Raw genomic sequence first — 27,027 nt, 5'->3', positions numbered from 1 at the left:
GTTGTCGGAAAATATTAAGACATGATTGCCTTCTATCAGAGATTGAAAGGATAGAAGAGCCTCCTGAACTGCCATCAGTTCCCTGAAGTTGGACGATTTCTTATTGAGGATGACCAATTCCCCTGGGCCAGATTGCCCAGCGCTGTCGCCCCCCAACCCCAGGAACTCGCGTCTGTAAAGATCTTTATTGGGTTGCTCTGCCTCCAGAATCTCCCCTTGTCCAGGTTCTGCGCCTCCATCCACCAGGCTAGACTGTCCTTTACTGTGTCTGGAATAGGGATTAGTAGGTCCAGGGATTCCCTGGATTTGTCCCAATTTGTCAACAGTAATGCTTGCAGCACCCTGCTGTGTGACTGGGCCCAAGTGACTGCTGGGATGGCTGCTGAGAATAGGCCTAGAATTCGCATGATCAATCGGAGAGAAGACATCTCCTGACCCATCATACTTTCTACTTTCGACTGGATCTTTACAATTTTCTCTGAAGGTAAAAAAATCTTTTTTACCACTAAATCTATTTTGTAACCCAAAAATATGATTTCCTGTACTGGAGAGAGGGCTGACTTCTCGTAATTTATAATCCATCCGACCTGAGAGAGGGTCTTGATTACAATGTCTCTGTGGGTTATGAGGAGATCTTCTGATTCTGCGACTATTAGAAGATCGTCCAAGTATGGAACAATCGAGATACCCTGAATTCTTAAAGTTTTCATTACTTCTGCCAGGACCTTCGTGAATATGCGGGGTGCTGTCGCAATTCCGAAGGGCATTGCCTGAAACTGAAAGTGACGAATCCGAGATTCTGTCTTTATTGCAAATCTCAAATATTTTTGATGGGCGGAAAAAATAGGGATGTGCAAGTACGCGTCTCGAAGATCTATTGATGCAAAGAACTCTTTGCCTTTCAATAGGGCTTTCACCGAATAAATGCTTTCCATTCTGAATCTCTTGTATATTAAGAATGGGTTGAGAGATTTCAGGTTCAGAATAAACCGGAACTCTCCGTTGGCTTTCCTTACCAAAAAGACATGAGAATAGTACCCCTGGAATACCTCTTCCTGGGGTACCGGTACAATTACTCTTTTTTCCAATAATTTCTGAATCTCCAATTCGAGACCCCGGGCTTTTTCCGGATCTCTTGGAGTCGGGTTTACAAACTTCCTTTGAGGGGGGGAACTGGCAAATTGAAGTCGGTAACCCTGTCTTATAATCTGCAATACAAACGGATCGGGATTCAATTTCTCCCATTCCGATCGAAAATAAATCAATCTTCCCATCACGGGCAGACTGTCATTTCTTAGATTTGGAGGGTTCGGTCTTACCAAGAGCGAAACCCCCTCTCCCCCTTCCTCTCGGAAAGGACCACTTCCTCTGCACATTCCGATTCCCTCCCTGAGAAGAGACTTGCTTTAGAGACAGAAACGGTTTCTTACCTTTAACCACCTTCTTTTTACTTGGAAATTGTTTCCCTTTTTCCGCCGAGCGGGATAAAACATCATCCAAGCCCGGCCCAAAGAGTAAATTACCTTCAAAGGGGATAGAACAAAGTCTATTTTTTGAAGTTTGATCTCCCTCCCAGGTCTTTAGCCACACGGCCCGTCTCGCCGAATTCACCAGAGCGGTAGTACGGGCCGACACTCTGATAAGTTCCGTGACTGCGTCCGCTAAAAAAGCCACTGCCCTAAGGACCACAGGAAGGGATGACGCATAGTCCTTTAAAGGAGCGCCCTTAGAAATCTGATCAATCAAATTATCCATCCAGATTCTCAGATTCCTAGAGATACATGTTGCCGAAATACCTGGAATGAACCCAAAGGCTGCTGACTCCCAGGCTTTCTTTAGCAGTGAATCTACTTTCCTATCCATCACATCTTTGAGGACACCAGTGTCCTCAAAAGATAGGTCGGAATCTTTCGAATACTTTGACAGGGAAGCATCAAGCTTTGGGCATTTAGTTAATTTTTCAATTTCCGCCTGAGCAAAGGGATACTTTCTCTTGGCCGATTTGGGAATAAAAAGGGGCCTCTCAGGATTTTGCCACTGGGAAGAAATAATTTCTTGCAAGGTTTTGTGGATGGGAAAAACTCTACCCATTGATTGCCCCAATCCTGAATAAACCTGGTCCTGAGGGGTAACATCTGGGATAGGTTCATTAATCTGTTCTGTAGTATAGACCGCTTTTAATAACTCAGAAGATTCCTCCGGAGAAAATAAAAATCTAGGGGTCTTAACAATCTCTTCCCTATCTGAGTTCTCAGATAGGGGTTGATCCTCCTCCTGAGACCTAGTCTCAGAAAGTGCCCCCTCTTCCTCCTCCTCCTCCTCTCCCTGATCTCCCTCTTCCTCGGCTGCAAGTGTATCCGCAGGAATGGAGAAATGCGAAAACCCTCTGTTAGAAGGTCCCGGAAGGGATTCAGCAGGAGGAGGTTGTACAAAAGATTCTTTAAATTTATCCAGAGTCTCCTGCATGTTTTTATTAACAGATTCCATAACCTCCTTTAAAATATTGGAAGTCTGGGAAGCTACAATGGACTCTGTACAATTTTGACATATATTCCTAGGGGCCTCTAAAGATATCTTAGTATTACATAGGCCACATCTCTTATATTTAGGTGGAGCATTTTTTGACTCAGTTTTTGCCTGAAAAACACAAGAGATGACAAAATACTGAGACACCATCAGAAGGAAAACATGGCAGAAACAACTCCCTCCAACTGGAGGACTCACCACTGCAGAACCTGATGGTTGCCCATGCGAAGTGGCTTTAGAAGCGGGGCTTGGGACCTCCGTGTCACGCTGCTGCTGAGGCTGTTCCCCCTTCTGCGGTTGAGACATGTTGCTGATCGCTGCCTCACCGCCAGTGCCACTGCTGCCTGCAGGCCTTTGAGACGGAGAACGCCAGGAGCACGCCTGTTTCACTTCCTGACTCTCCGTTCCGCCCCTTCCGCGGCCTCGTGACGTCAGTACGCTTACGCCCTCCGCGTCTGACCTCACAGGGTGCCGCCTCCAGACGCGGATGCGCCTTGCAGAGCCGGCGTCCGGATGGAAGAGGAGCAGTGTGGCGACCAAAACCACATCAGAGGACGCACACTGCCTGTTTCGGAGGCCGCGGCCTGTGTCACCTCCTGTAACACTTTGCCACTGAACCTCCAATCGCCTGACTCACCCTTTGGTGAGTACCAAAAAACAAAAAAATCAGGAGCTTTGCTTCTTAGCGTGTTTCCGCGCGGAAACACAGATGAACTGAGGAGTATGGGAGGGCGGGGGCTTTTAATCTTCTTGGTTGATTGTGTTTCCACAGATCCGGGGCGGGACCGGATCTCAGGTTGTCCCGGATGATAATTAGAGAAAGTTATCTTATCTCTTCATTCCTTAAGTTACCTCCCCTGTAGTTAAGTTACCTCCCCTGTAGTTAAGTTACCTCCCCTGTAGTTAAGTTACCTCCCCTGTAGTTAAGTTACCTCCCCTGTAGTTAAGTTACCTCCCCTGTAGTTAAGTTACCTCCCCTGTAGTTAAGTTACCTCCCCTGTAGTTAAGTTACCTCCCCTGTAGTTAAGTTACCTCCCCTGTAGTTAAGTTACCTCCCCTGTAGTTAAGTTACCTCCCCTGTAGTTAAGTTACCTCCCCTGTAGTTAAGTTACCTCCCCTGTAGTTAAGTTACCTCCCCTGTAGTTAAGTTACCTCCCCTGTAGTTAAGTTACCTCCCCTGTAGTTAAGTTACCTCCCCTGTAGTTAAGTTACCTCCCCTGTAGTTAAGTAACCTCCCCTGTAGTTAAGTAACCTCCCCTGTAGTTCGTTATTTTCACACGCATTTAATTAACAACCTGTCTAACTCTGGAGTTATTTTGAGGATTGAAGAGTTAACTTAAAGACAGAAGAGTTAACTTTAGGTTTGCCTGAGGTAAAATGTTTCTTGAATGCTACATGCCTCATCACCATGGTGATAACTGTAGAAACGTTATTAAAGACAGGAGATAAGCTTAGTGAATTGAGGCCATGGATTTCATGCAGAAGAATGAATTCTTTTTTGGTGGTACTGAAAGTCTAGTGAGATTACAGATGTCCAAGACTGCCACATCAAGTGCTCCTTGGTCAGCTGCGCAGGAAAAAACAAACATGCTGAGAAACATTCATATTCATTTTCTCTCTGTGTGCAGCTTAAATAGAAGTATAATTAAATATATTTGTGTGGCCATCAGAGGTGCAACCTGATGCCCCTAAGTCTGTACCTGGTTCCATGGAAGGTTTATGTTGTATCCCATTCCTTTGCCTTTACCAACAGAATCATAATCTGACTCATCCAAGTTAGGCCAATATGATCCATGTTCATAACGATGCCAGGAGAAATACAGGACACTGCAGTACAAATACATGGCTCTAAGTTAAATGATTTAAAACCAAGTCAAGTAATCACAATACCTCATATCTGCAGCATCTAAATATCTGCAAGATATTTCTGGAATACGCTGTGAATGTCCCAATGTACTAGTTAGGTAAGATATGGTAGGTCTGCATTTAGAAGCCTGTTTCTCTGTTTCACTAAATGAAAAAAAAAGTGAATATTCCTGTTTAAATTTTTCTGTTGGTGCACAGTGATTTTATTTTATGCTAAAACACGTAGGAAAGAGAACTACAAAGAAAAACCACAGTAAAAAAAAAAATGATCTCTGCTTCAATAGATTAGCCAAACCATTATCAGCATTAAGAACAACTGATTGTAAAATGCCTGAAATGGGTAAACCTAGAAGATCAGCTACAACTAAAAGGGTTAGTCTATAGTAAAATATGGGTACATTTAAATTACCATTATTTTTACTATTGGCAATGGCAACACCTGTACATCCAACTCATGCTGCTGCGACTAATTATGTACTCCACCAGCTGGACGCAAAACAATCCAGGTCTCTCATTAATGTTCACAAATATTAGTTAAAATTAAAAATGCATGTTGAAGCCATTGGGATGTTTACAGCGGATTAAGGGGAACCTGTGTTGGGGATAAAAACAACAAAATATACATACGTGGGTCTCTCTTCAGGCTGATTGCTCCCACTCCATCCTCCTCCTATGACCCCCCCCCCCCGTTCGTCCGCAATTGGCCCCATAAAGTCCACTAAGTCCAGAGCCAACTGTGCATGCGCGGCCTGGCCACACACCCACCACAATATCCCGCGGTACTATTGCATATGCTCAGAACTTTCCTGACGACAGGTGCAAGATGGGTAAGCACACCAGACCGAACTGCGAATGCACCAGTGGCGGTCGGATGGGGAGTCTGAGGAGGACGGCGTGGGAGCAATCAGCCTGCAAGAAGACCCAGGTGTGTATAACTTCATCTCAGGTACACTTTATAGAAGGGGGGGGGGGGTAGAATATACAAACCCTGTTAAATGGAAGGTTTTTGTCATATGCACATCCTTCACATAACACTTTGCTGAAGCACTTTTTTTTATTTCATCAGAGCATTTAGTCCTCTTTGGTAAGAGTCTATCAGCATGGCATTTGGACTTGGCAATACTGTACTTATCCACTCCTCATTGCAAAAAAACCTCCAAAACTCAGATTACAGGGGCATCTCTTATGCACAGCCCACTTCAAGGTGACCTCACAGCTTTTCTACTAGATGAAGGTCTGGCCCTTAGCTGGATCATTTAAAGAAAAAAAAACAAAAAAAAAAACAAAAAACTACTTTTCTTCTGGTGAAACCATTCTTTGGTGATCTGGGTGTATGTTTGGTTTCACTGTCATGAAATTGAAGTCCCTCTTTCTCTAGCAGATGTGTGAGGGCTTTGGGCCAAAAGCGACTGGTATTTAGGCCTGTTCATAATACCCTCCAACCTGGACAATAGCCTCTGTCCCAGCTAAAGAAAAGCAACACCAAAACATGATACTGCCATCCACCGCCATGCTTTATTATAGGTATAGTGTTCTTTTGGTGATGTGAAGTGTTTATGCACCAAACATACCTTTTAGAATTGTAGTCAGAACATTCAGCCTTTGTCTCAGACCATAACACATTTTCCCTCATGCTTTTGAGATACTAGATTTTTTTTGTGTACATTTTAGCTGGACCCAGATATTTTTCTTTGGACTATGCAGTAGGGTTGCAAGATGGGAGTCTTTTCTTACAGACAAACTGAGAATATGGGATATTGTTGTCACATGTATTACACAACTAGTACGTCCCAGAAATTCCTGCAGCTCCTACAGGCTAAATTCACAGTGAAACATTGCAACGTAATGGATACACTGTAACACGTACATTTGTAAAGTAAATCAGAGACCACAGCATTCCTCCAGCCTCATAGGCACATCCGAGTCCCTCGCTGTCCTTCCGCGGTCTGTCGTTCAGCCGCAATCAGCCCCGGTAACTGGTTCAGTTGCGTCAGTCGGGGTCTTGTGTGCATGAGCGGCAGGTCAGCGCATGCGCAGAAGACCCCGACTGACGTGACTGAGCCAGTCTTTCAATGTTATGGTCTCTGGTACACTTTAAAGGATACCTGAGGTGGCAAGCGACATCATGAGATACACATGTATATGTACAGTGCCAAGCACACAAATAACTAGGCTGTGTTCCTTTTTTTCTTTCTCTGCCTGAAAGAGTTTAATATCAGGTATGTAAGTGGCTGACTCAGTCAGGAAGTGACTACAGTGTGCCCCTCACTGATAAGAAATTCCAACTATAAAACACTTTCTTTGCAGAAAATGGCTTCTGAGAGCAGGGAAGAGATAAAAAGATTCAATAGTTTATAAATTTTAGCTCTGGAATACTTCAATGAATGTGTCCTTCAGCAAAACAAAAGTTTGCTTTACTAAAACAACAAAATAGTTAAAACTTAAAAATTAGATTGAAACAAAAAACTGTGGAATATCTTAAAAAGTAATTTTTAGGAGAAGGAAGATAGATCCAATCGTTTATTTCATTAGTTTATTTTCGCCTCAGGTGTTCTTTAATAACTGTATCCTTCACAGTGTGTGTAGCGGTCACATATCGTTTGGTGCAACTTTTTGTTCAATGTGGTTTCTGTTTTCACTGTGAGCTTAGTCTTGGTTAACCACCCTGGCGTTCTGATAAGATCGCCAGGGAGGCTGCGGGAGGGTTTTTTTTAAATTAAAAAAAAACTATTTCATGCAGCCAACTGAAAGTTGGCTGCATGAAAGCCCACTAGAGGGCGCTCCGGAGGCGTTCTTCCGATCGCCTCCGGCGCCCAGAATAAACAAGGAAGGCCGCAATGAGCGGAAGGCCGCAATGAGCGGCCTTCCTTGTTTTGCTTACACCGTCGCCATAGCGACGAGCGGAGTGACGTCATGGACGTCAGCCGACGTCCTGACGTCAGACGCCTCCGATCCAGCCCTTAGCGCTGGCCGGAACTTTTTGTTCCGGCTGCGCAGGGCTCAGGCGGCTGGGGGGACCCTCTTTCGCCGCTGCTCGCGGCGAATCGCCGCAGAGCGGCGGCGATCGGGCAGCACACGCGGCTGGCAAAGTGCCAAGCTGCGTGTGCTGCTCTTTATTTGGCGCAAATCGGCCCAGCAGGGCCTGAGCGGCAGCCTCCGGCGGTGATGGACGAGCTGAGCTCGTCCATACCGCCCAGGTGGTTAAAGGCAGTGTTCTCCCCAGAATTTTTTTCCAGCCGGGTGGCATGAAAAAGTAGCCGGGTGGGAAATTAAAGGGAACCAGAGACGTTGGGGGAAAGGTTTTATACATACCTGGGGTTTCCTCCAGCCCCATAAGCCTAGATTGCTCCCACGCCACGTCCCCCGCTGCCTGGATCTGCCGGTACCGGGTCTTGTCATTTCCGCGAGTCGGCCGTAGGACGCGGCCAATTGTTTGCATCACAGGGGCTCCCTCCATATACCTACGCATGCGGCTGCAAACTGCGCAGCCGCATGCGTAAGGGTATGGAGGGAGCCCCTGTGATGCGGACAATTGGTCGCGCCCGCCGGAAGTGACAGGGCCCGGTACCGGCGATACAGGAAGCAGAGGATTGCGGCGTGGGAGCAATCCAGGCTTATGGGGCTGGAGGAAGCCCCAGGTATGTATAAAACATTTTCCTATTTTTCCCTATCCTTCCTCTCTGGTTCCCTTTACGGTCACCATGTGTGGGGAAGGAGGGTGATGTTGTCTGCTACTACTAGGTGAGAATGGAGAGGGAGGATCATGCTGGGTGCTGCTTGCTGGGGAGAAGAGTAGGTGGGGCACGCTGGTTGTTACCTGGTGAGGTAGTCATGCTAGCCACTGCTGATAGGGGTAGAGGGTTACACTAAATGATGCTAATGGAGAAAGAGGCATCTTGCACTGAGTGGTGCTGTTTTGATGGGCAATCAGATAAAGTGCTGTCAAAGCCGGATTAATACCAGAAAGGGGCTGTGGACAGGGTGACTAATTAGGGCCAAAACCACACATCCCCACAGACTGTTTTGTTATCTCATTCAAAAAGTCTCACAATAATTTTGGCTGACAGTAGTAGTAAACCCAGTGTAGACATGCTTGTTGTTTGTCCATGCTAATCAACATGCACTACAAAGGAACATAAAAGTGCTTGGGGGTTTCTGCTGTGGCTTCTACCCTTAAACAAAATCAAGTACTGGTAAGCAGACATACATACTGTATACAGGAAATACGGTATATAGAGGACAGAGGGGAGTTGAGTAGAAAAAGGTGAATACAAATTGAAGGGAAGAGGAATAGGTGTGAGTCTGGGAGATAGATTGCCTTCGAGGGACAGAGAGAGAGTGTGAAAAGGACTAGGAAAGGGGAAAGAAAAAAAAAGAGGGAGAAAGTGTGTGAGAGACAGAGGGAAATGTCTAAGAGGGAGAGTGAGAAACAGACTAATGCAGAAAAGAAAATGTGAGTGCACACTGCACACTGCAGGAAGTCTGCAGACTGATGTCCAGGACAGCTAGCTATGTAACCTGTCCGGCCAGAGCAGTGGGGGAAGGGAAGCAGCAGTAGCTAGCTGTAAAGTTTTCTAATACCTGTCTTGAGAGACGGCAGCTGAGTCACAAGGATTCCTTTGCTGGGGGGCCATTACTGATATCAGATAACCATCTGCCCTGCTGCTGCTCTCCCCGGCATGAATGAGCGCTGCTCCACGCTGTTCTCTGTGCTGTGACCTCTGATCGGGGGAGGCTGGGGAACGTGCTGAGAAAATTCCTGCATGATGGGAAGACAGAAGGAGAAGAGCCCGTACTCTGCACTACTCGGGCAGATCAGTGACTCAGAGGGAACACAGCAAGCCCACGTTCTCTCGGCTCTTTCTCTGTGTGCCCAAACTCTTCAAAGCTCTTGCGGTCTGGCTGGCTTGTAATGTCAGGAGCTGAGGAGGAGGGCGGAGATTGTATCAGAGTGACAGCGGCCAGCTCCAATGCCAAAGCCGCTGCGCACTTGTGCTGGATGAGTGTGGAGGACGGCAAATATGCCGTAGACAGGGATTAGTGATAGTGATCACAGCAGCCGGGCGGGGACTGACCACCAGCCGGGCGCTCCGCCCAGTTAAAAGGCTCTGGGGAGAACACTGAAAGGGAACCTTAACTGCCGTGGAAAAATAAATTCACTTACCTGGGGGCTTTCCCAAGCCTCCTGCAGCCGTCCTGTGCCCGCGCCGGTCCTTCGGTGCCCTCCGGTCTCCCTCCGCCGCTAAGTTTCGTTTTCGGACGACTGCCAGTCGTCCTCGGGCCTCTTCCGCATTCCTTGTCGTAAACTGCAGTAAAGCGCATCCGCATGACGCGTTTGGCGTCATGCACATGACGCGTTTGGCGTCATGCGGACGCGCTTTACTGCAGTTTACGACAAGGAATGCGGAAGAGGCCCGAGGACGACTGGCAGTCGTCCGAAAACGAAACTTAGCGGCGGAGGGAGACCGGAGGGCACCGAAGGACCGGCGCGGGCACAGGACGGCTGCAGGAGGCTTGGGAAAGCCCCCAGGTAAGTGAATTTATTTTTCCACGGCAGTTAAGGTTCCCTTTAAACTGTAGGTCTTTTGGCAGTCTCCCTGACCATTGTTCATCTCGTCAGTTTTGGAGGGATTTAAAACCTTTGGCAATGTCCCTGTTGTCCCATATTTTTCCCACTTTGATGACTGTGTTCCATGGTATATCCAGTGCTGTAGAATGGTGTACCTTTCAAAAATGAGATCCTTATCAGTTTGCAAGCTCTGTGTAAAGCATGACTTTTAACAATAATAACCGTAATATTTTTATAGCGCTTTTCTCCCTGGGGACTCAAAGCACTGTGACCCTTCATTATGCAGTCTCAAAGGCTTGGGAAAAGAGGTGAGTTTTTAGACTTTTTTTAAAGCTGTCCAGAAAAGGAGACTCTTGTACTGATTGAGGAAGTGAGTTCCATAGAGTAGCGGCTGCATAGGAAACGGCCCGAGCACCAAATGTTAAGGCTGCTTACACACAGGGACGTTACAGGCGCACGTTAGTGCAGCCTGTAACGCTCCTCCAACGTACAGCAATGTAACACAAGTGGGCTGTTCACACTGCCCACGTTGCGTTACATGTAACGCTGCACGTTCTTCCGAAAGTGCAGCATGCTACGGCGTTACAGCGGCTTAAGCCGCGTTAGACTGTTTGCACATGCTCAGTCATGTTGGGAAGGAGCGGAGAGCAGCCAGGCACATGGCTAATTAATATTCACTGCACGTTGTGACGTGCAGTGTTTACTTCCTGGTGCGGCCGCTGTGCGGCGATTGGCCGGCGGGACCACGTGATGCCGCATGCGTCCAAGAGTACGCATCACGGATGCCAGAGTGAGCTGCACAACGCGGCTCACTCTGACGTCCACATCGAAGAGCACCAGGCCTTGCGTTAGGTGCACGTTATGCGACCTTAACGTAGCACCTAACGCAACGTCTTGGTGTGCAAGTAGCCTAAGTGTATCCTTGGAATAACCAGATTAATCTTGTGGGCAGAGCGGAGGGTGCGTGGAGGGGCATAAAGTTCCAATAGATCCGCTATGTATTTGGGTCCCATGTGGTTTAGAGCCTTGAATGTCAACAGGCAGATCTTAAAATGGTTTCTCCAATTTACTGGCAACCAGTGAAGAGTTTGCAGTACTGGGGATATGTGTGAACTGCTAGGGGCATTGGCTAGGAGTCTGGCTGCAGCATTCTGTACTAGTAAAGGGCGCAGAACCTTATCTGTAGATCCGATGAACAGGGCATTGCAGTAGTCTAGGCGGGAGGATGCAAATGCATTAACCAGGGCAGGTAGGTCTTCAGCTGGGATAAGGTGTTTGATTCTCGCTATATTTCTTAGATGGAAGAAGGAAGATTGACGACAGCTGATATCTGCTATCTGAGTTTTAGATTTCCATCCAGGATCACCCCAAGGTTTCGCACAGAGTCTTTATACTGTACGATATCTCCCCGAATTGCTAGTTTCAGGTGGTGTGCGTTTTTAACTTTATGCATCACGTGTGGACCACCTACCACTAACACCTCTGTTTTGTCAAAGTTCAGCCTCAACCAGCTGGTGTTCATCCAATTTTGTAAATTCACTAGACATGCATTTATGGATGCTGATGGGTCTTGGGTGCCAGGCTTGAAGGACAGATAAAGTTGATACAGTTGTGTGTCATCTGCATAACAATGGTATCCTAGGCCATAGTTCTGGATTATTTTGCCCAGGTGATAGCACAAAACCTTGTGAAACTCCATAGGCAAATGGCACTGGATCAGAGTAGTGTGTGCCCAGACATACTTGCTGCGTCCTGCCAGATAGGAAGGTCTGAAACCAGTTAAGAACAGCACCCCTTAGGCCACAGTAATTCTTCAGTCGCTGGATTAGTATTTCATGATCCACAATATCAAATGCTGCAGACAAGTCAAGAAGAATCAGAACTTAGCAATCACCCTTGTCCCTTGCAGTAAGTAGATCATTCATTACTCGGACTAATGCCGTTTCAGTGCTGTGCCTTTGCCTGAATCCTGACTGAAAAGTATCAAAAATGTTATCTGTAAGCCTGGCTTCTAGCTGGTTGGTGACCGCTTTCTCGATAACTTTTGATAGGAATGGCAAGTTCGCCACAGTTCTGCAGTTGGTCACAGAATCAGGATCCGGTGATGGTTTCTTCAAGAGGGGTTTTAGGTTTGCTTTCTTTAGTTCTTCTGGGAAAAGTCCACTTTGCAAGGAGCACTGAGTTATTTTGTGAAGTGCTGGCCTATGCAGGCTATGATCACAATGATGTGTTGTTTCGGACAATATAATGGAAATTGCTCATGCATTGCAATGGTACGTGCACAACGGCGTGTTAGAAATGTGGTACGACAGAATCCACTGGCACAACACGATGCATACAGTGGGTTACTGCATAAAGCATGCATTAATAGTTGCATTAAAGCATACTTGCTATACATTTCAGGCAAGCAATTTGGGCTGCATCTACGAAGCAAAAAGGGGAGCCAGGGACAAATTAGAAACGGCCGTGGCTCCCAGTGGAAATAAGACCTTACTGTAACTTTTGTTCATTAACTTCTAACATGTAAATATCCACAGACCCAGAGAGGGGTCTTATTTTACTCAACTAAAAACTTAAGCTGATGATTAACTGACCAGCTGCCAGGCAGGGAAAAAGCAGATCATGGATTTGACTTGGTCAGTTTCTATTCAGTGGAAACATGCATGCAGGTATAATTGTACCTATCTGCTAGGAAAGAGATGAGCACCTCTACATTCTATCCTGCTGCTTACAGTTACTCTACATGTTCCATCTGATCCTCTCCAATAGTATCAGCCTGAGAATCCAGTTCATTCTACTAAAATAAAATGGCCTCTCCACACATCTGCAATGATCCCCCAGATATGATACCAAACATTCTGAGATCTAGCATAAAACTCCTCCTCTTATCCACTCTGTTCCCCTCCTCCCATGCCCATAGTCAGGATGTCTCACAAGCCTTTTATGTAATACCCCATTCTACAAGCCATTTGGCATGTGCTATTCCTCTAGTTCTCTATGTAAACCAAATATATCTATTCAGGAGGGATTAACCTAGCTAGGACATTTATCCAGCTACTGACCTGGCATGGTCTAATGCTGGGAATACACTGTTCGTTTTTAAGCTGATAAGATGATTCGTTAGATAATTTCCAGCATTATGCTAGGTACACACTAGGAGATTTTCTGGCAGATTTACTGTCAGATCGATTAGATCAAACATGTCCGATCTGATTTCTGATCATTTTCCGATCGATTTCCGACTGTTTTCTGTTTACTCCCATTGGAAATTGATCAGAAAAAGATCGGGAATTGATCGGAAATCAGATCGGACATGTTGGAAATAATTGATCTGACAGTAAATCTGCCAGAAAATCTCATAGTGTGTACCTAGCATTATTTTCTACTTGGGAAGATGTATGCTGTTTCATATCAAGCTTACAGACCCCATTTACTTTTGTTTTTCAACCCACTTTTTAAGCTATTACACAGCAAAGCCTGTTCTAATGTGTTGTACATTTCCTTGCCAGCTGGCCTATGAATCTCCTAAGGAGTCCACTAAATGAAGAAGGGTAATCTGCATTATCCTTCTGTCACATAACTGTGTCACTGATAATCTGTATACTTTTTGTTATGTGCATACAGGTAGTCCCCGGTTAATGAACGAGATAGGGACTGTAGGTTCGTTCTTAACCTGAATCTGTTCTTAAGTCCGAACATTGTGCCATCTCTGTCCCTTGTACCTCCCCTGTGCCTCCAGTGTCCCCTCTGTGTCACCTCTGCCCTTTGTACCCGTTTATACAAGTTTAAAAGCCATTTTTTCTTTGAATTTTTTAAAATCAATTTACTCAAAAACTACAAGTCCAATTTGAAAACAAAAAAAAAAAAAATCTGACTTGTTCCCATGGAAACATAGAATCCATGCTGTTCATATCAGCGGGTTGTTCGTAAGTCGGGGACTACCTGTATTTATACATCTGTGCCATCAACTGCAAACATTTACATGTCATTACAACCTACTAATTTAAGCCAGTCACAATAAAAGAGGAACTTTGCCAATGCAAGGACTGAAAAAAGGTCTATATTGCAGTGCTTAGAAAGTACCTTGGATCATCTTCAAATATGTACTGAATTCCTTGTCCATGGTGAATGTCCCAGTCAACAATTAATATTCTGTAAAATAAAAAACAAATAAAAAAAAAAATATATATATATATATATATATATATATATATATATATATATATATGTGTGTATCTCAAATAAACACAAAGCGCTAATACAATAAATTACCTTTGAAGATTATATTTCTTTTTGGCATATTTTGCAGCTATTGCAACATTATTGAACACACAAAACCCATTGCTTTCCTTTGGCTGACTGTGATGTCCAGGTGGTCTAAAAAAAAAAGAAAAAAAACAAAAAAAAAAACTGTCAAAGTAACAAACAAAATACAGATTCCACATAGGAGGTGTTCTTAGGACAGGATCTGAAATACAAAAAGGACACAAAAAACTGAGAGCAAAATACAGTGTAATACATTACAGCAGCCTTTCTCAACCTTTCTACACTGGAGGAACCTTGCAAATAACTTTTGGATCTCAAGAAACCCCATGCAAACTATTTTTTGATCTAGACGAACCCCTGCATTTATTTTGCAGGAGGCATGGTCTTTAAAAGTATGTGTTGCTTTTTATTTCACTACGCCCTATTACACTGCCACTCATTATACTGTCTCCTGAGACCCTAATTTAGTGCTTCTTGTTACAGTACCACCTATTATAGTGTGCTTTATTATACTTCCCCCCCCCCCCCCCCCCCATGATGGAGCAAAATGCCAAAGAACCCTGGCAGAGTACTCAAGGATCCCTGGTTGAGAAAGCCTGCGTTACAGAAACTGTAGGAGGTAATTAAAGGGAATCAGAGGAGTGCCCGAATTTAAAAGAATACACTTACCTGGGGCTTCTTCCAGCTCACCGTAGGCGGCGAGGTCCCGCGGCGTCCTCCTGGCTTGTCTCCTTCAGCCTCCGCCGGCCCCCCCGTTATCGGCGTCACCCGGCGACACACCTGGGCCTGGTGTCGGCCGGCTTTTCCTGGTTAATGACGCAATGCGTCATCACGGCGGGCGCTTTGCGTCATCGTGGCGACCTGCGTAACAGGTCTGCGCATGTGCGGAAAACCAGCGCATGCGCAGACCTGTCACGCCGGCCACAGTGATGACGCGAAGCGGCGTCGTGATGACACATCGCGTCATTAACTAGGAAGAGCCGGCCGACGCCGATAACGGGGGGGGCGGCGGAGGCTGAAGGAGATGAGCCAGGAGGACGCCGCGGGACCTCGCCGCCTACGGTAAGCTGGAAGAAGCCCCAGGTAAGTGTATTCTTTTAAATTCGGGCACTCCTCAGAGTCCCTTTAAAGATCGATCAGGGGAACCCACAGACTTGGGTATGTACACACATCCAATTTTGATTGGCCAATTTTACCTCCTCCATATAGTAGGAGGGCCAGTACATTTTTAAAAGTTATGCATACCTACATAAAATCCAAGGTCCCTAAACACTGCGTGGCCTCCTTTCTAGCTGCCGATATAACCCTCAGTGAGGAGGAGATATGACAAATTCTAAAGCATTTTTAAAGAAAACCTGTAACGACAAACAGTTCCCCTTGGGGGTACTCACCTCGGTAGGGGGACTCCGGTTCCTATTGTGGCTTCCTCCGTCTTCCTGTGTCCTGTGACGGTCTCGCTCTAGCCCTCCGAACGGCGGGGATGTAAATATTTACCTTCCCAGCTCCAGCACAGGCGCAGTATCGGCTCTCAGCTCGAAGATAGGTGTAAATAGCCGATCACTGTCAGGCTGCTCTACTGCACAGGCGCAAGTCTACTGCGCCTGCGTAGTAGAGCGGACCCAACAGAGATCAGCTATTTCCGCCTATCTCCGTGCTGAGAGCCGCAACAGCGCCCTCGCTGGAGCCAGGGAAGGCAAATAAATGTAGCTTGCCCGGCTTGTCGAGCCTGGATTGCCGGAGACTTTGGGGGAGCCAGCGCTGGATTGCCTGCAGCTACAGCAGAGAGGGAAGATTCATTGTGACCCTGAGGCCTTTCCCTACTGAGGTGAGTACCCCCAGGGGAACCTTTTTTTTGTTACAGGTTCTCTTTAAAGTGTGACTTCCTAGTCTAGACTCAAAGGGTGTGGGCAGTAATAGGGGGTCGATTTCGATAGAAACCCAAGATGGATCAGCTCCCCCCCCTCCATATACGAGTGACAAATGGGCTAACTGAGAAGCCTTATGGTATTTAATTGGGTAACAAATGTCCTGTCAGTTTTATGCCACATCTTATTGCTTTTGTTGATGCACTTTTTTTTTTATCGGCCCAAATAAAAGTAAGTATCATCTGCTGAAGAGAGTGTATGTCAGATGGTATTATGGCTATACGGAATACTCTGAAAAAGTAAGTAAGCCGTGAGAGTAAGGTCATCTTGACTGCTGTGATTTTTCCCAAAAAAACCTTGCAGTTTGAGAAAATCATTTTTAAATTTTTATTTGCATTTTTAACATCAATTTTCTCAAAAACTACAAGGTCTTTTTGAAAATATTTTTTGACTTGTAGCCACTATTCTCCTTAACATACTGTATGTAGCATCTTTGGTAGTAATAGCGTGTATGGGGACTTTGCTATTAACCGCTAAAGTCGGCACAAAATTACGCAAAAATTAAGTGAACTTATGAAATATTACAATTACATACAAAGTTAATTACTGTATTGTTCGGACTATAAGATGCTCCGGACCATAAGACGCACCTTGGTTTAAAGGACAAAAACCAAGGGAAAAATTAATATACTAAGCTTGGTGCGTCCATGCTGCAGGGGCGTCTTATAGACTTTCCCCCCACAATTATTATGTTCCTCTTGTGCCTTCCTTGTTCCTCGTGTCCCTGTGTTCTCCTCTGTCCCTCTGCTGCCTTTGTGTCCTGTGTCTTCCTGGGTCCTCTTTCCCCCTTCCTCTGACCCCATGTCATCTGTCCCCCTTCCTCTGACCCCATGTCATCTGTCCCCCTTCCTCTGACCCCATGTCATCTGTCCCCCTTCCTCTGACCCCATGTCCTGTTTCCTCCATGTCCAGTGTCTTCTAGGCCTGTTATCCCAGAGTCTGCTATCCCCGTTCTCCGTGTTCCAGTGTCTGCATATCCCCCTGTGTATCAGTGTCTGGTGTCCCCCGTGTCCTGCCTGTCCTAGTGTCTGCATGTCCCCAGTGTATTAAATACATTCATGCAGCTGCAGCTACCCTCAGGTTGTCCTGTCTTATATAAATTTGTTTGTCCTCAATGTCCCCAGGTACTACCGTAGCTGTCTTTAAAAGGACGTCTGCACAACATACCGTACATGCAGCTGCAGTTCTCCTCAGGCTGTACCCCGCTTTTATCACAGCGATGTCCCCTTGTCTTATACGCATTTGAAAGTCTGTGATGTCCCCGGGTATTACCGCTGCTTTCTTAATCAGGAAGTGTCCCACTCAGCTTTGCCGATAAATGGACCAATCAGGCGGGGGCCGCTGGCCCCAACCGCCAATCACGCCGCCCACTGCTCCTAGCTCCTCTGTTAGTAGGATGAGATGGTCTCGAGGGTGGGACAACCTCTCTGTCATTGGGACCAATCACTGTAGAGTGCACAGTGATTGGTCCAAATGAAGGAGAGGTTGTCCCGCCCTCGAGACCATCGCTTCCTTAAAAGAGGAGCTATGAGCAGTGGGCAGCATGATTGGCGGTTGGAGCCAGCGCCCCCCGCTGATTGGCCCATTTATCGGCAAAGCTGAGCGGGACACTTCCTGATTAAGAAAGCAACGGTAATACCCGGGGACATCACGGACATTCAAATTTAAGACAAGGGGACAGCGCGGTGATAAAAGCTGGGGACAGCCTTAGGACAGCCTGAGGATAGCTGCATGTGCGGTATGTTATGCGGACTTTCGGCTGCAGTAGTACCTGGGGACATTGCAGACAAACATATGTATTTAAAGGGAACCTAAACTGAGAGGAATATGGATGTTTCCTTTTAAACAATACCATTTGCCTGGCTGTCCTGCTGATCTCTTTGGCTGCAGCAGTGGCTGAATCACACACTTCAAACATGCATGCAGCTAATCTAGTCTGAATTCAGTCAGAGCACCTGACTTGCATGCTTGTTGAGGGGCTGTGGCTGAAAGTATTAGAGACACAGGATTAGTAGGAGAGTCAGGCAACTGGTATTATTTTAAAAGGAAAAATCCATATCCTCCTCAGTTTAGGTTCCCTTTAAGACAGAACATCCTAAGGCTACACTAGGACAGGCAGGACACGGGGAAGGAGGCGCAGGTCCCAACATGTAGTATTCGGACAATAAGACACACTGACACCCCCCCCCCCCACACACACACACACACTTTTGGGGAAGAAAAAGTGTGTCTTACAGTCCAAAAAATACGGTAAGTTTTTCTCTGAAATTTCACATTACAATTATGATGCGTAATTGCGAATTTCAATGCAATCAGTGAGTCTATGCGTCTGTAGGTCAAATGCAGAATCCACAGACGTCATCTGCAACGTATAAAGTAATTTAGGAGCTACAATCATTTTAGTTACACAGACCCTACCATAGAAATTTAGGGTAAGAGATTCCCCCATCTCTTTAGTTTCTGCTCCAAGTTTTTCAGGATTGGTTGGAGGTTGGTCCCAATAAAATTTGTAAAGCTCCGTTGGATCTACTTTCCCAGATAGATATTTGAATTTGTCTACCACCTGCAGTGATGAGGCGATGGTCAAAATCATTTAACCGAAAAAGGGAAAAACTAATGATGCCCATACACGGTACAATAAAAACATTCAATTTTCCCGTTTAATCAACCAAAACGATTGAATCAAATGAAAGTAAAAAAAAAAAAAAATATATATATATATATATATATATATATATATATATTTTTATTTTTTTTTATCAAGAAAAATGAACGATTATCCTATTTTCTGGATACAAATTTGATCAGACATGTTGGGAAAATAATCAAACTAAATAAAAAAAAAAAAAAAAAAAAAATTGTACCATGTATGGGCAACCTTTAGATTAATTAATAGATAGGCCCAAGAGTTTGTGGAAAACAGAATAGATATCCACCACCTCACAATCGCTCTTGGCCAAATAAACATCGATATAACATTTACAAAAGGCCTGTGCAATTTTAGATGTGGTGCAAATACATGAGCACGTGAGTGAGGCCCCATGAGGTAGACATTTTATACTATCAACTGAAGACAGAAGATCAGCTGAACCCAAACACACATCTATCCTAGACAACGTTTTATATGTATCCAAGAAGCATGCGTACTCCCTGCCTTCTGGATGCTTCCATCTCCAAATATCACATAGGCCATCTCTATACATTTACTCTAGCAATCTAATGCAGGGTACACACGATGCGTTTTTTCAGTCGACTTTCCATTTGATCGATTTCCGATTCGATTTTCTTATCTATTTCCATTCACTTCTATGTGAAATTGATCAGAAAAACCATCGAAAAGAAGATCTGACATGTCAGAAATTATCTATCGAACCATCTAACACAAAATTGTATGGCGTGTACCTAGCATAAGAGGATCCATAAACGCATTACAATGTTCTGCTAAGAGAAGGGGGGCCCTTTATCAAGGGATGTAACTTTTTTGCAAGAGATTTGAGAACCTGAACATTAAAGGGGGGGGGGGGGGGGGGAGGAACATATACAGACGCTATGACAAAGGGTCTTCTTTCTAATTTGAATTCAACAATTACATAGTTACCATTAACATCCGTTCTAAATGTCAGTAATCTGCCCTGCAAAAGATTTGGCAATTAATATAGCTGGGGGCTCTCAGGCCCTGCAATTCCATCCAGGAAATAGCTTCAGAGGGATAATTGCAGAAGTGAGCTTCCCCACCATGATGGGTGCAAAGCACAATATCTACACCTTGGGCCATATGCAATTAACTTTTTCTCCTGAGTTTTCTCCTAGGTGATATTTTTAAACTTGTCAATAATATGCCTTTTAAGCCTCCAGCAAGCAAGAAAATACTTAAAATAAATTTGATAGTACTTTTTCACCTAATTTTTGTACTTTTTCGATTACAAAATGCTGAAAATCTATTTTAAAAAGACTTTGAAAAAAAAAAAAATCTCCTAGGAGAAAACTCAGGTGAAAAAATGAATTATATATGGCCCCTTGTCTCTGTAATTTAGGAACTTGGCCATATATCTCCACCTTGTCTCCGTAATTTAGGAACTTGGCCATCAATGACCATGGTGGTGTGCTAGGTTTCAGTGGGCCTCCAGGGACCCTAGGTGCACGTCCAATGGAGAAGGTGTGAAAAAGCATAATATCCGATAAGGAACTTAACTGTTTATGCTGAAAGTTGCGGCGAGAGCCGGGCTGAGACCTCTACTTCCGGGTCTCGGTGCTTGTTCCCTGCTGGGACACAGGCCGCACTTCCCGATAGGCGGAGGGCGCGTTCTCATTACGCCCTCAGCAAAGGTAAACAGTAGTCAGCTGACTGCGGTCAGCTGACAGCGCTGAGTCAGCTGATACTTAGGCAGGGTACTGTTGTCTGATTGAATGCGCGGAGTGTGGCTGGCCACTGATTGGATGAGAGTTGTATTTAAGCGTGCTGAGTGCTCCCAGTCATCGCCCGTGATAGCATAGCGGTGGTTAGTTGCTGGGTGCGCACTTACCAATATTGTTTGACTGGAATTTGATCCTTGGCTTGTTTTTGACCATTCTTGTCTGCTGTCTGAACAGACCTTTGCTTGTTACCTGGATACTCTTGCCTGCTGCCTGGACTGAACTTGCTTGTTACCTGTACACTTTCGCTTGCTGCCTGGACCAACCATTGCCTGTCACTGGATCTGCTGACTGCTTTTCACCATTGCGGGCCTCAACCTCAAGGTACTATTACAGTTTGACACTTGTGAAGTCTTGAACTCTGTCGATACTTGCCTCAGTGGGGCTCCGGGGGGTTATTGTTCACTCTACTTCAGTCTGTATGCCTCGCATGTTAAGACCTGGGGGTAACCGTCAGGCGACAAAGAAAGTGTCCTGGTTACGCGGAGGGCTTGTGTTATGATCACTTCTGTAGCATGTACTGCTGGCTGCAGTTTTACTGAAGACAAGCAGTTTTGATTTCTTTGCGTGCATTTGCTTGCATAGTTTTGCGTGCACTTATACTGAGCGTTGATTCCATCTGCAGTCGCTCTGAAGTTAATGACAGATTAATATGCTTTTGTGAAAACAAACATTGTCTGTTGCAATGGAGCTGAAATCCCTTTCTTGCAGGCTGCATATCATTGTCTGCCCTTTCCTGCTGTCAGCCTGTGATTGACTACCATTCACCTGTGTGGGAATCTGCATGTCTGCTCCCATTGGATGACCTCAGTATAAAGGACTGCTTCCTGCAGTGTTCCATGGGCTATCATAGTCTGTTACTCTGTCCAGCCCCCACCTCGTTCCTAGTCTGTGTGGACTGCGCTGACTCCTGCGAAGGGGTCAGCGAGCCCTCCTAGTTCTGCTCCTTGTTATCAGAAGTTGTTACTTTGCTTGTCTTGCGTTATATATCGGTTCATCGCCAATATATACGCATACTAGCACGTTTGTTATTTTCTTTGTATTCGTGTTACGTTAATACATCAGTGTCGCTGATATATACGTACTCAAATTGTTTATATCCTGTGTTCAGTCAGTTAGTTTTCAGCACGTTTTGGTAGGTTGCGCGTATCGTGATCACCCGTGCTTAGCTAGTTCAGTCTTGTTCCTAGTCCTGCTCCAGTTCTTAGTCAGTGTTCCTTGCTTATGTCATATATCGGTTTATCGCCGATATATACATGTCAGTCGTTTGTAGATCATTGATAGCTGTAATCGTAATACGCTAGGAAATCATACCTATTGTATATTTGTATTACGTCTGTCTTTGACCATTTCCCGACTATTCTGTCCTGTCCTTGTGAGGCACGCCACCGCTGCAATCGTATTGGCTGCCTCATTCCAATCTGTCTTGTTATGGATGCTTGCTGTCACTTAAACAGTGACTAGTTAAGCAAGCGTTCATTCTGTTACCTGTCCTGATCTTCTGAGTTCTGGTTTATGCGCTCAGCGCTACCTTGCGCTGAGCCACTATAGTGGAAGGATTGTTTGTGGCTGTTCGGATCTACGCTTGCTCTGTGCGCCACATCTCCTGTTGAACTCAGTCCTCTCCTCCATTAAACTGGGGATATCCTGGTTCCTTGTGCTAGCGTGTGTACCTCCTTCACGTCAGGATATACACTATATGCTGACTGTGGAGGATATACCACCAAGCTTAACAGCTTGTCTACAGGTGAAGACCGTGGGTCGGGCTCAAAGTCACGACACTAGATTGGGGCATAGAGACTGATTGTGGACATAACCTGTCAAGCCTTACATATCCACAATAGAATCCTTAAGCCAGTCCTAAAAACACTTCAAGCAGAGCACCCTCACACTTTTCAGGGAAGCCCAAAAATCATAAGTTAGGGCACCTTGAGCTATTCTCCAGGTTGGCAAGTTTAAGAGCATGAGTGCCAGCAATTTTGTTAATCTGTATTTATTTATGAGGTGCGGATAGAACCCACTAATTTATATATTTTGTTTACTTTTTTTAATCTTTTTTTTCCCCGCATATGCACTTTAGACTTTTCCACAGCAGTAAGACGGTGGAGGAGATTGAGGAGTGTATGGCTCTATGTCTGTTTTTATTTTTAGTAGCATGCGCATCCAATTGCATTAGTATCACAATTTATTTTAGATGTTGTTTGCCTATTGTACAAATAAATTTGCATCTATTACCAACACTATTTATCTGAACACTGATTGGGAAGGTTATTGCGTTTACAATTTTCTCTCACTGGGCTGAGTGAGGTCCATATCCCAAAGCAATTTGTTCAGGCGCAACACTCCCGTGTGTATTATTGTAACAAATATATCTTGTTTGCACGACTTAGGCTTCTTTCAGGTAAAATAAATTTCTCACCACGGAGTCAGAGTATGTGAAGTCAACATAGCCTCACTTTCCTGCACCCCTCTAGTGTAATGCCTAGTACACACCATACAATTTTCTGTTAAGGTGCGTACACACACACTACTATAAGGAACAACGGGTCCGTCAGACCCTCCCGCTGGGTGGGCGTTCCACTCAGCGGATCATTCAGAAACAGCCTTATCAGTCTGCCGACAGACTGTACACACAAACTACTATCAGCAGAACACCCTCCCAGCGGGAGGGTCTCACGGACTAGTCGTTCATTACAGAAAATTGTATGGTGTGTACTAGGCATAAAACATCTGGGACTGTATCAGTACATTAATGCATAGCCATTTAATAGACCAGTTATCAGACTTCACTTAGATCAGCTCTGCAGGTAAGGTTATTTCTACTTATAAAAGGCAGGCCTGGATGTCAAGATACAGATCTGCAATTCTGACCAGCAAGATAAAATTACACTGAACTATGAACAATGTTAATCAGGTTTGTAGAACATGGCAGGGATGGCTGAGTCACAGTACAGTTTAGAACAGATTTCAATTAACTTAAAGATTTGAAACGATTGCTACCTTACAAGAGCCAGCCCATTACGCACTTGCCCGGACATTACAGCATCAACAAGCTGAAGAGTGCCACCAAGGGCCAGTTTAGCACAGCGGTATGAATTCTGTAGAAAAAAGGAAAGTCAAGGTTTGTACCACATGAGTACAATGGATTGATTGCAAAGTAACAAAAATTGAAAACAAAACCGTGAACATTAAAGCCTTGTACACATGTATGAGGCATGTCGTCTAGCGGGGAATCGGAACCCGATCCCTCATGTTCTGCTGCTATGCGGAAGAAGGGTGCCAAGGCATAGGCGCACAAGTGGTTGGGTGAGTGGGGGAACAATGTACTCGACATGCAATCAGCCAAAACAATCTGCTGTCTATTCTAATGAGCTTTCTTATTGTAAAAAAAAAAGAAAAGAAAATGCAGGCAAATAGGGCAAGTGCGATTCCTTCCTACAGAAAGGCTGCACACCAATATAAATAGGAATGGTGTCTTATTCCACACAAACTTGTTTGCCTACATTGGAAAATAAATAAAATAAAAAAGACACCCAGTGTGGCCCTGAAATGTTTACTGAGCTTTAGTTTTTAGGTACATGTAGAATAAAAGTCACAATTCCTATTTTATATTATAAAACATTATATACTGGTAATTATATTTATATAAAAAAGTAGCCACGCACAATTATAAACTACTGATATAAGTTGTAAGTTATATTCACTGAGGTTTCAAAAGGTTTATAGATGTATGAATTGTACAACAAAACGTGTTTCACCAATATTTAAAGTACCCCTGAACTGGGGAAAAAAAATACTGAAGCCCATGGTGGGCTACATTACCTTCTCTTTAGCCTCCTGATGCTGCTTGTCTTCAAGGTCACCCCTGTGCTCTGTGCTCAGTCCTCTTCTCTTCCCACCCTCCCAAAAGTTCCTCTGAGCAGTCCCAGAGATTTGGAAATGTGCATATGTGAATTGCAAACCCCACATGTGCAGTGAAAGACTTTTGTTCATGCACAAATTGGAACTTGCGCGTGCGCAGTTCTGAATCGCTTGGTGCAACTTCTGAAATATTACACAAAGGGTCCAGTGGAATACTTAGTTGCCCGTTGACAGGCATCAGAAGAAGGTAATCTATCCCACCATGGGTTGTATTCACTTTTTTTTTGGGGGGGGGGGGGGGGGGGAATGATTCAGGGCATTTCTATCGCACAGCTGCGATAGAAATGCAGAAATTTACCGAACTAAGCTGGCGTTAACATGAGAAGCTGCCCGAGTTGTTACATTTCTCCATTTAGAGGCAGCATTACAATAAAAGTGGCATTCCCAACTTCCCTTTAGATGTGCATTTTTTGTTATACTGCCTCTGTTTGCCCTGAATCTGCTCTGAATCTATTAGTCTTTCTAAACAATCTATTTAATTACCACAGCTTGGAAGAACTTCAAGAAAATTTACACATGCAGGCTTTCTGATATAAAATATATCTGAAAAGGGGGTACCCAAGAGGTTCTGCACTCTCCGCTGCTGCCTGGGAAATATATCCCCATTAACTTTGCTGTTATCGCTCTCTTATCACCTTTTCAAAGCAGAGGGTAATGGCACAAAGAATACCACCTTCTCTAATCTTTATGAATTGACAATGATTGACATTTACTGACATGTGTTGAGGTATTCACCACACAAGGTGGTAATTTACCTCACTGCTTTGGAATTTCAGCTTTTCATGCCGTAACAGCTTTTATGAATTGACATTTTGCTAAGTGTAAAGTCAGCTGTGGTAATGCTTTACTAATCAACCCCAAAGGGTTCATACACATCCAATTTTGATTGTCTAATCTTACAACCTCCATGAAGAATGAGAGTTTACCTACATCATCAGCTCACGTCTTTCAAAATCTGTTGGCACTTATACTACATAGTAAAATTGACCAATAAAAAATGGATGTGTGTGTCAGGCTAAAGATAACTATTAAGAGACACACTTTGGCATGGAGAAACAAATCTTATGCTAGGACTACACAATGAGTTTTTTCGGCAGAATTACTGGTCAATAGATTCTCCGAATGATTTTCAGATTGTTTTTCTGATCGATTTCCACTCACTTCTATGAGAAAATCGATCAGAAAAAACGATCAAAAACAGATCGGACCTGTCAGAAATTATCCATTGACTCTTCGGTTGAGAAGGGCAATTCTAACCTCTCTATATCTTCTTCAGGTATCGAGTGCATCTTGGAGTTTCGTAAGTACTCCTTTATTTTCTCTATTCTTTGCTCTCTAGAGCGGGTTTCCGACTTTTCTATATTGTAGAGGTTTTTATAAAAATCTCTAAAAACCCGCGCGATGGACTCACTTCGCAGGTGTCTCTCGTGACCTTTTCCCAGAATCTGGGGTATATATAGTTCCCTCTGCTGCTGCTTGAGGGCCTTTGCCAGCAGTTTCCCACTCTTGTTCCCATATTCATAAAATATCCTTCTACATTTAGCCGCTAATTCTTTTGATTTTTGGAACAAGAGTATTTTCAACTTCTCTCTTTCGCCTTTCAGTTCCTCGTATAGGGTCAGGGAGGGCTTACGTCTGTGTTTTTTGTCTAATTCCTGCACTCTATTCCATACCTCTCCCAGTGCCTTAGATCGCTCTTTTTTACGTCTGGCCCCCTCTCTTATAAATACTCCCCTTATGACGCATTTATGCGCCTCCCAGAGAGTACATATCCTGGTCCCTTCTACCTCATTTTCAACAAAATAATTTTTAAGCTCCGTGCCAACAACAGAGGCCACCTCCCCATCATTCAATAGGGCTTTATTAAGCCTCCATCTGTATGGCGGCCTAGACTGTCCCTCTGTAAACAAGTCCAGGAAGATTGGGGCGTGATCAGACACTGCAGCAGTCCCAATACTCGAGCTAGGAACTTCGGAGAGCAAGTTGTGAGACACAAGAAAATAGTCAATCCTCGTATGAGACTTATGCATAGGTGAAAAGAAAGTGAAATCTCTATCCGTAGGGTGCTGTACCCGCCAGATGTCCACCAACTGCTGGCGGTGCAATACTGCCCTTACTCTAGCCAACGCCCTCTTCGACAAAAAAGACCTGCCCGTTGAGTTATCTACATCAGGGTCCAGAGTTAAGTTCAAGTCCCCCCCCCAATATAACACTCCCCTCCCCGAAGTTCTCCAACGTTTCCATAAACCGTTCCAGGTATCTATTTTGCCCTTCGTTGGGGAAGTATAAAGAGCCCACTGTCAATCTACGTCCATTAAACATTCCCTTAATAAGGATATACCTGCCATCCTCGTCTCTCAACTCCTGTATCTGCTCCATTTGAATCGCCCTAGAGACCAGGATGGCAGCACCTCTAACCTTGGTGGGCTGTGGGATGCTACAATAGATGCGAGGGTAGGCTCTCTCTCTCATCACCGGGGTACCCTTCAAAGAGAAGTGAGTTTCCTGAAAACAGGCAATTCCTATGTGTTGTTTCTTAAG

The 27,027-nt window shown here is 44.7% G+C and overlaps 1 protein-coding gene across 5 annotated transcripts in view; it reads right to left on the bottom strand.

Moving 5' to 3' along the window:
* The window catches only part of HDAC10 (histone deacetylase 10), a 105,598-nt gene that overhangs the window by 61,938 nt on the left and 16,633 nt on the right, over positions 1-27,027 (bottom strand). For all 5 annotated transcript variants that reach the window (XM_068276355.1, XM_068276360.1, XM_068276358.1 and 2 more), the window contains exons 5-8: positions 23,566-23,663; positions 14,234-14,338; positions 14,045-14,113; positions 4,227-4,353 (exon numbers count right to left, since the gene is read on the bottom strand). In XM_068276355.1, the coding sequence (XP_068132456.1) occupies positions 4,227-4,353; positions 14,045-14,113; positions 14,234-14,338; positions 23,566-23,663 (399 nt within the window). The remainder of the gene's footprint in view (positions 1-4,226; positions 4,354-14,044; positions 14,114-14,233; positions 14,339-23,565; positions 23,664-27,027) is intronic.

This window comes from Hyperolius riggenbachi, chromosome 3 (assembly GCF_040937935.1).
Source record: "Hyperolius riggenbachi isolate aHypRig1 chromosome 3, aHypRig1.pri, whole genome shotgun sequence".
Lineage (NCBI taxonomy): Eukaryota > Metazoa > Chordata > Amphibia > Anura > Hyperoliidae > Hyperolius > Hyperolius riggenbachi.
This window is presented reverse-complemented; position numbering and strand designations above follow the sequence as displayed.